General features: G+C 37.6%; 2 protein-coding genes across 2 annotated transcripts; one reads left to right on the top strand and one right to left on the bottom strand.

The window, feature by feature from the left end:
* The first annotated feature begins 297 nt into the window (after positions 1-297).
* m17 (IL-6 subfamily cytokine M17) lies at positions 298-1,983 on the top strand. The gene is made up of 3 exons (XM_071466136.1): positions 298-477; positions 979-1,127; positions 1,280-1,983. Exons 1-3 carry the CDS (start codon positions 423-425, stop codon positions 1,745-1,747), a joined length of 672 nt encoding a protein of 223 aa, XP_071322237.1. The 5' UTR covers positions 298-422; the 3' UTR covers positions 1,748-1,983.
* Positions 1,984-3,517: 1,534 nt separating this feature from the next.
* Positions 3,518-8,371, bottom strand: tescb (tescalcin b). Its single transcript, XM_071466137.1, has 8 exons — positions 8,153-8,371; positions 7,539-7,608; positions 7,175-7,255; positions 6,832-6,971; positions 6,674-6,735; positions 6,123-6,230; positions 5,592-5,639; positions 3,518-5,414 (listed from the first exon to the last, which is right to left on the bottom strand). Exons 1-8 carry the CDS (start codon positions 8,214-8,216, stop codon positions 5,337-5,339), a joined length of 651 nt encoding a protein of 216 aa, XP_071322238.1. The 5' UTR covers positions 8,217-8,371; the 3' UTR covers positions 3,518-5,336.
* Positions 8,372-9,025: the final 654 nt, after the last annotated feature.

Genomic DNA, 9,025 nt, shown 5'->3' with positions numbered 1-9,025 from the left:
GCTGACCCCTGTGCTTAATTATTTTCCCGCACATCTGACACAGTTTTTTTCTAAACTCAGCAGGTTAATGTTTCTCAAGCAATTTAAATATATTGGATACTTGTATAATTCTCCATGCACAAATAAAAAGGAAGTACTGTTAAAATGTGTTTTTTGTGATGGTCACACATGTAATAATAAATAGATAGCGTCCCAACATGCCTGCTCTGTGCACAGACATGTTGGGACACTGCCCAGTACAGAGCAAAGAAAAAAAAAACGCACATTTTAAAAGAAGGAGGAAATTCTGGGAAATTTGGTTGCCTCACAAAGTGCACGTCATTTCCTCCTATGACAAATCGTGGTTTCTGTCTTTTTAAAAACTTTTGCAGCAGTGTGATTATGACAAGTCCGCGCAATTTGCCTGCGATACTGAGTGGAGAATGAATGGTCATGTAAAGAGCATGTATTTTCAACAGTTTATGGAACTTGCAACAAGTAAGTTTTCTATTTTTCTACTGAAACATCAAACACAACAATTCAACACAAAAGCATCTTTTCTTGACATTGTGCATGCTGTTGCTGTTGTGGTTATTTTCAGTGCCTTATAGCTGCTGTTACACTGACTGACAAGTTTCAAATCCAGCTTTAGTGCTTCACAGTTTTGTTTTGTTCTTTTTTTTTTGTTCTTTTTTTTTAACATAGTGAAGTTTTTGCATCACTGAAGTAAATAGGTTTTTTTTTAACTGTTTGGAGAATCTGGCCAATATCTACAGGGACTGACACTGTATGAGCATATCACAACTACACTAAACTGTTGTACAAATGTTTGAACTGAACATAGCAGTCTTGTGGTGTTCCTTTTACCACTTGCTGAATGTTTGCTAGGTGGACAATCTATTTTTACCTCTGCTACTTGCCACTTGTGGCTTTAAAATGCAGTTCCCCTCATTGATGTGATGTAGTATAACCATAACTGACCAGTTCCTTTCTCCTCAGCATTACTCTCCGTCCTGCTGGTTATGGCTGTTGATTCAACAAGAATTGTAGCAGCGAGCAGAAACCAGCAGTGTGGGAATTCTCTTCAACAGACTCTGAGGCTCACCAGACTTACACTGAAGGAATCTGTAGACCTAATCAAAACATATGTGAGTACAGACATAAAAAGCTCTAGCTTACTTTGCTGGGTTAAATCCCCATGTGCTTGCTCGGTATTTTACATACTATATGTCAACAGTACATACTGTAACACATAAGATTTGATTAACATCTGATTATTTATTTACTCCTATTTTTGCAGAAAGCCTCTCAAGGAGAAATGGCGGAGCTCTTCTGCAAGGTGTCAGTTAACAACGTCCCTGATCCCAACATCTCCGGCCTGGAGCCCTCAGAGAGGATAGTGAGCATCTACACACACCTCCAAGCCTTCTTCCCACATTTCAAACGGGTATATGAGCAGCAGACAGACTTACAGTTACCATCGAGCAAACTGCTGTCTGAGCTCATCACTGTCAGAGATCGCAGCAGGAACCTGGCTGCTCTCATAAACAGCTTCTATCAGAGCATCTTCCCAAACCTGCCAGTACCAGAGCCAGCAGGGGGGTCGACAGAACTACCTCCGGCTCAGAACGTGTTCCAGCAGAAGGTCTACGGCTGTGTGGTCCTGAAGACCTACAAAGAGTTCCTGTCAAATGTCTCCCGAGAACTGAGAACTCTAAAGAGTAAAGTCTGCAGGAGGAGGATACAGATAAACACACCCTTCTTCTGAGGATGACCTGAGGCTGACCTTCGACAGTCACTTTCCAACAATACTTAGACTGGCTTTGGATAAAGACTTAAAAAGAAAAATAAGTTTGAATATGTCTGGTACATGAGTGTAATGGAGTCTATTTATGGTATTTAATATTTATTTTCTTTTGTGTTTCTGAGAAAAAGGGAAAGATTAAGAATATAGAGCTCTATGCAAGATATGTATATTTAATATATCTAATATGTGATATAAGGTCCCACTGTGTACACATTTATTGAATGATATTTTTCAGGTGTATGTATTTCTGAACATTGATTTCTTTGTGGGGTTGCATCAATAATGTACAATTTCATCAACATGGAAAAAAAAAACTATCTCAAAAAACTAAAGAGATTTTTATGCTTTTCATATGTCTTCAATAGAAGTAACAATCCACTGGTTTCTACAGTGCTGACAATTTTTTATGAGTTTAAAAATACAAACATAAAAATGGTATAATTTGTGCTCAAAGCATCATGTGCTGTTTTTTTGCACAGATTCAGTCCATCAAGAGGAGTTAATAGAAAATCAGGAAGCTGCGGAGACGCTGACTGAGCTGATATCAGCTAAGAATGACGCATGTGTTCAACACAAGGCTGCATCAGATAGGAAAGATTTCATGACACTGGCGGGCTGTCTGGCCAGTCACAAGGTGTGGGTGGGTGTGGGTTAGATAACTGTATGTGGTTTGTACACTTGCCCCGTCATATAGATGGAGATGCAAGTGAAGGGACATTCTGCAGAAAACGTCTTTTTTTAAATTGATGAATAACAGACACTGCGTCTGACAGTGCCACCTACACACACATATATAAACATATCACAAATACCAAATATGTTTGTTGAAATGAAGTAATGCTTAACTAAACTTTCCTCAGATCACAAGCTTTCAGGAAACTGGAAGTAGATGGGGGATTCACTCTAGGTCATGAATCAAGTTCCTCGTTATAACTCTTTTATTTAAAGCACAAACTCAGAGGGTACCTCAGGACAACAGCAATTCTTCAGTCTAAATTATTTATACATTTTCACTACCCACTTAACGCTTTACAGGGACTAATAGGTCACTCATAAGTCCTCACTGGTACACACTTTTTTTTTTTTTGCCTGAAAATAAAATATAACCTGCACAATTTCACTGGTAACAAAAGAAATAACATGCAAACCCAAACATAACTGGACACGGCTGGAGGTTGAACCCAGGACCCTTCGTAGCCGCTGTAACCTATGACCCACCTGTCATTAATTTATAGCACAATACTATGAGAATGGAACAGTTTTGCTCAAACTACTGTTTCCAAGGTCAGTAATACAATTTTCTGTAGGTGACGGGCAGAAGGACATGCCAAATTATTTCTTATTTAGACATGAGATTAAAAAAAACAATCATCTCGGTAAAGCTTGATGAAAACTATACACAGCAATACTAACATTTGCATCTAAATGTAAGACTTTCCAACCAATGTAAAGAAGGTTTCACCTCAAACTAAATCTAAACTCAGAGTTAAAAAAAAAAAAAAAGATAACGCTGACCAAATTTTACACATTCATACACATTTAGGGATTTCTAAACCTGGAAAATACCTATTAACCTGCTGTTATATGATCAATCATGTAGCACAATTTGCAGCAACATTTCTCTACAAATAGGTCGCCTGTGATCAAGACTGAAAAACAGATCAGTTTACAGATGAGGTTCACAAGTGACTGTCCAGTGATGAACACAAGTACCGACAATCAGAACCACAATTAGGCTACATGTCATATTTTATTGTAAAAATATGGACAGTTTAAAAGCCTAAATGATATAATGTCATGGACTATATAAGTGACAAATATAATCATTTAAATTGATGAGAACCTCAAAAAAATGACCCAATGTGTACCATATTGAAAAGCACTGTACATTTTACATAATCTGAAGCTGCATATAAAAAGTCAGTAATGAATCAGGTGCAAGTTCATTATCATTTAACATGTTTTATATGTTTTGGCCTGCGGAGGGCAGTATAAACCTGTCACTGAGGAGGTTGACTGGAGTATGAAGTCACAGTGCATCACAAGTGTTGCTGGGTATCTTTCATTCTCGACATTCTATCGTTTGGCATTAACAGGAAAGGTTTAAAAAAATAAGTGTATATTTAAATCCAACATACAGTACAGATTTAGTACCAGACTGTACAGTAACACCAAAAGATGGGGACTTAATAAAAAGTCATGATAACCAATGTCTTTCAGGAAGAATCTACAGTATATTAGGATGTGGAGTCAGTTCAGCTCAGTATAGATAATCTGAGCAGAACAGCAGCTTTCCATAAAATGTAAAATTTATCCTAATTTATTATTAATTACCATTTATAACCCCTTTGCGTTTATTCTTACTTATTTTGAGCCTTTTTGAAAAGGCTTACATTAGATCACTGTTCTTGATGTTTTGACCAGAAAGGTGGGAGTAATAGGACTGATAATAGCTCTTCAAATGTCTGATATGATGAAACTGTAAAGGCTTTGTTCACACTTGTATGATATGTTGGAATAAAACAAACATGGTTTTAAGTGTAAGTTACAGCAGACATAAAATGTTCAACCAACAAGCATCATGGTCTCATGATTTTATCACCTATGAAGGCTAACATAATTAATAGTGAGTATAATAACTTGTTTCCATATTCTCCAACATATTGTGTTGAGACTTTGTTAAAGAGAAGTTTCTAAATTGAAAATATTGTAATGAGATCATACATCACAGAGCACACAAGTGACTTGGGTTATTTAAGTCATTCCCTCTCTTAAGGGTACATTGACTTTTCTGAGAAAGTGTGATGTGACCTGCTGGATGTTTGGTTTCTATGGTTCATGTAAACTGAACTATATAAGTTTGTCTCTATTAGTTTGGATTTGACTAAAATCACATCATATTACAACTTACAGTACAGCACCTCCTCTTCTTAAGTTAGAACTAATCAGATTCTGCCTTTAAGCATTTAATCTTGCCTGACAGCACTCCTGTTTCCTTTTTATCAGAAAGGCAAATCGTGAACTGGAGTCAGACCTGCTTCATGGGGTCTTTTATTGTGCAAATGTGGTGTGCAGAGCATGCATCATGTTAAATATGCGGCAGCGTGCCAGAGTGAGGGCATTTGAAGTTATTGTCTTACTATTTTTAGACACATATAGATATTTTAAAAGATAAACCCGTATATACCTGATTACTGAGTAATTGATTTATGGCATTAACATTTGTAAAGGTTCATCTAGCATCTGTATTTGCATGCATAGTCATACTGTCTGCTCCTGCAGACATGGATATTTGATTATTGCTTTGTCAAACTATTAACAGCCTGATTATTATCTCACTGATTATCTAATATTATTGCTATCAGTTGAATAAACTCCTAAACATCCATAATATACATTTTTTTTTCTTTGGAGATTTGCATAGTTATTCAATAAGTAAGGCATACAGTCAATGCAAGCGTTGTGTAGGAAACAAGCAATAGTTGCTGTTATAATGAAACCATTAATATGCATCCTCAGAGTCTTCCCAAAGTCACTGAATAGTGCAGCCTCACTTACACAGAGTTGTCGTGTCCATATTCAAAAAACGAATGTTCATTCTTGATTCAATTTCAAAGCCCTCCAGCAACTGCAAAAGAGTTTTACATTAGTTAAAACTGTAACTCCTTCCAGTTTCACTCAAAATGAACTATATTCACATATTTTTATGTACTTTCAAATTATAAAATTAGTTTATTAGCTAAGAAAGTAGTTTTAGCAAACATATAGAGTATATCAAAATGTTCAGTATATTTTATGTACCTACCTTGAGGAAATGCTCAAATGTAATTCCCTCATAGAATTCATCAGGTTCCTGTGTACGAAAATGTGAGGTTACTGACACTGTCCAGAAAAACACTGATTCAAACTTAAGGGTCCTGTTTCATTTGAAATTTTGATATCTATACGATGATACATTTGTGATTTTAAGTACCAAAAACCATCTAAATGTTCTGTAGTTTTAAATGACTGCATGGCTGTTTTCTGAGTGATCCAGTTAAAATATAACAGATGTCAGGTAAACACTTAGAAACCAAATCCTGCAAGGTTGGCTGGTGGGTCCGGGTGGGCTGGGCTTGGGGCATGGCTGAGGGCAGTGACTGCTACAGATGGCCCGTTTTAAGGCACAGTTTCTGAATGTGGGCTGTGTGTATTTCTCTGTGGACTAAGCACTTTGATACTTTCACAGTATTAATATAGCACCTAGACCTGCTTTATAATCAAAAGAGACATGGAAACTTCACTTTATACAATACAGGACCTTTAATATTATCTTAAGATACTATAGCTGACATACCATGTGTCCCACAGAAATACTAGCCACCTCCAACATGGCTGCATCAGCAATGCTTTTGGCTGTTTCCTTCCCCAGTGCCCCGCTGCGAGATAACAGCTCCTCCACCACCTGGACAGATGTGAACAACAGCTGAAATATAGTCATATTACTATAATGACTACAACACTCAAATCCCGGCTCTCCAGAGGCTCAAGGAAATGGCATGCCTCCTCCCTTCTCTCATTGACTGGCAATTAAGTGTTTTGCAGGGAGGCAGCTGTCTCTCAACAGTGTTATGCGCAATAATCAACAGTGGAGTTACCTATAAAACACACCAGTAGCTTTGTTGTACTATGACTAATCTAGATCACCCTCAGAATTACGCTGAAAATGATAACATGATGGTGATGAACATGGATGCAGATGACGGTGAAACCCACAAGATAAACTCATGGTGACCCAGGATGATTTCACCAAACTCTGAGAAGCCATTGTTGTTATCTTGACACGTGGACTAAAGTTCATATAAAGGCTAAAAGCTTTTTTGCCCAGAGAAGCGAGCAGAGGCTTACATGTCTGTATTCTTCGAGGGTTATTGTCCCATCGTTGTCTGTGTCATGCATGTTGAATAAAACTGAGGAGAAAAACACAATTGTCAGTTCAATAACAGCTCTGTCTCAGTCACAGATAATGCCAAGCATATGGTCATGTGATTTGTTTTAAGACTCACATCTCAGTTTCTCCCTCCTGACACTCTCACGCTGTTCTTCTGTCATGTGCAGAGACGGAGGCCTGAAATGGGACATGACCACCAGGAACTCCTCAAAGCCGATCTCCTCAACGGTCCCCTCACCATTCTGACGATAGTTCCTGTTGGAGTGCACAAAGATCAAATTAATATCCCTCAAATATAAATGCAAACCTCAAATATAGATTTCTACCTACAAAATCAAGTAAAATTCCTTAATTTAATCCAACAGCACGTGAGATCGTGAATTAACTGTTTGTGATACTTTCCAAACAAAAGTAAATAAGTTTGGGTAACTTTCAAACTTAAGGTGTTGTCACTGTACCTTTTGTCAAAGAAAGCCTCTATGATCTGTGCACGGATGGGGTTGCATGCAAGATCTGGGATTTCATTGAAGTGATCTCTCCTGAGGGTGTAAAAGGGATTTTAAGGAGTGACAGAAGAGTGGCAGAAGACTACCACATGTTACACGCCAACATGAAGCCTGTTAGGCAGGTTTCCAGTCACAAAGAAATCTGTCAAAAGGCCAAGCTGATGAGTTATAAGAAGTAATATGTTTAAAATAATAAATGACATGAAGACAGAAACCTGAAGGTGACACTCTGATCAATTAAGAAAATTAGTCTTTGAAAAAAAGAAAAGTCAGTACATAGATCATCAATGATACATCAAAATTAAGATCAATTTACCGTAGAGTTTCTTCATTGTGGCTCAACTGTTTGAATCTTTTATGCAGGACTGCAATCTGCTCAAATGAAACTAAAAACAAACAAGAACCAACCTTAGGGCTTATTACCTGAGGTTAATTCCTGTGAATGCAAAAACAAACATAGCAGGCATAACACTCTTCAAAGCAGTTAAGCATGACTCATATTGACATTTCAAATAAGTAACTTGTTTTTTGTTTGATGTTTTTTTTCTCTCTCTTGTGAATCTGATAGCAACAGCCTCTCAAGGTTTATTGAACGCTTTCAAGGCAGCAGATTTGGATATGCAAAACATATTGCAGCAGTTTGTTGTTGTCTGTTCCTATGCAACTATCACTCTCAGTGAAACTTACACTCCCATTAACTTCAATTATTCATTGCTGCTGCACCAGACAGGCTGGTTTAATTTAGACAGAGATGTGTAATTATATAGTAAGCCTAATGCCAGAAAAGGATCACTGCATTGCTTAACAAATGGTAGATTTTACGTCGAAGGCTTTATTAAAATTAGACTGACTTAAAATTATATTTCCATCACTCATCCTACATGTCTGACTGTCATTTAAAAAGCCTGGGCAAACAATAATAGTACTCACATCCCGTCTTTTCCGCCAGGTCAATGTATTCTGGCTGACCAGGTAAGGACTGTAGTGCCCCCATTCCTCCAAAAACCTCCTACCTGTGCGGTCCAGTTTCAACGGGACCAGAGACGCAAACGAACCGAAACTGTTGGAGCTGAAACGGATTTCAGAGGATCATGTTTTCGGGATCATCCATCACCACCTGAGCGCCTGTGTAACAGACGCAGAGCTCACATCTCCTCTTTCCTGCGCTGTCGCAACTTCCGCGACTACCGTCTTGATGACGACACACTTTTAGGAACAACAGGCTGCAGTTTGAATTATTTACTCGGTCTTTTCTTTCATTATTTATTCAGATGCTGCGACCATTGACTGTGACCTATTTGTTTACTGCCAACGCAGGGAGAATGGAGCGGAGAGATAGCAGATGCACAAGTGCTTCTCAAATATTTTATAACAGGCTTAAATGACTTAAAGATGAGAAATATGATACTGCACACAAATATGAAATATTTTAATTTCACTGTTAAATTCACTATGAATTATGACAATCCCAATTTACTGCTTTAATCCATTTGTGTCAGCTCCACAGGTGGAACAAGGTAGACCCTCCTCCAACCAGGAGAAAGAAGACCCATTGAACATCTGCTGCTGCATTTATTGAAAAAAACTTAAAGTTATTAACCTTTTTTTTTCATTAATTGTATTTTTGTCAAACTGCCCTGACCTTTTGTATCAATTGATCAAAACTTACTTTGTTGAAATTATTGTTTTGACCTCTAAGTGACGTAAGTTAAGCAACTATATCAGAACAGCAAAGCAATATATGCAGCTTACTTTGTCCCATAGCGCAACAGATAACAGTAACAGTAACTGTTTATTTTAACC

This window comes from Trachinotus anak, unplaced genomic scaffold (assembly GCF_046630095.1).
Source record: "Trachinotus anak isolate AG129_WGS33_773 ecotype Australia unplaced genomic scaffold, CSIRO_AGI_Tana_v1 ptg000028l, whole genome shotgun sequence".
Lineage (NCBI taxonomy): Eukaryota > Metazoa > Chordata > Actinopteri > Carangiformes > Carangidae > Trachinotus > Trachinotus anak.
Note: the sequence above shows the minus strand (reverse complement) of the source record. Positions and strands in the feature narration are given on the sequence as shown.

Bases quoted from the DNA above. Each gene is read 5' to 3' on its own strand.
- m17 (XM_071466136.1), top strand. From the start codon at position 423: ATGAATGGTCATGTAAAGAGCATGTATTTTCAACAGTTTATGGAACTT. The intron at 478-978 runs GTAAGTTTTCTA...CTTTCTCCTCAG, and splicing joins GTTTATGGAACTTGCAACAA to CATTACTCTCCGTCCTGCTG. The intron at 1,128-1,279 runs GTGAGTACAGAC...CTATTTTTGCAG, and splicing joins TAGACCTAATCAAAACATAT to AAAGCCTCTCAAGGAGAAAT.
- tescb (XM_071466137.1), bottom strand. From the start codon at position 8,216: ATGGGGGCACTACAGTCCTTACCTGGTCAGCCAGAATACATTGACCTG. The intron at 6,231-6,673 runs GTAAGCCTCTGC...ACATCTGTCCAG, and splicing joins CCCTCGAAGAATACAGACAT to GTGGTGGAGGAGCTGTTATC. The intron at 5,640-6,122 runs GTATGTCAGCTA...TTTCGTACACAG, and splicing joins GTATTTCTGTGGGACACATG to GAACCTGATGAATTCTATGA.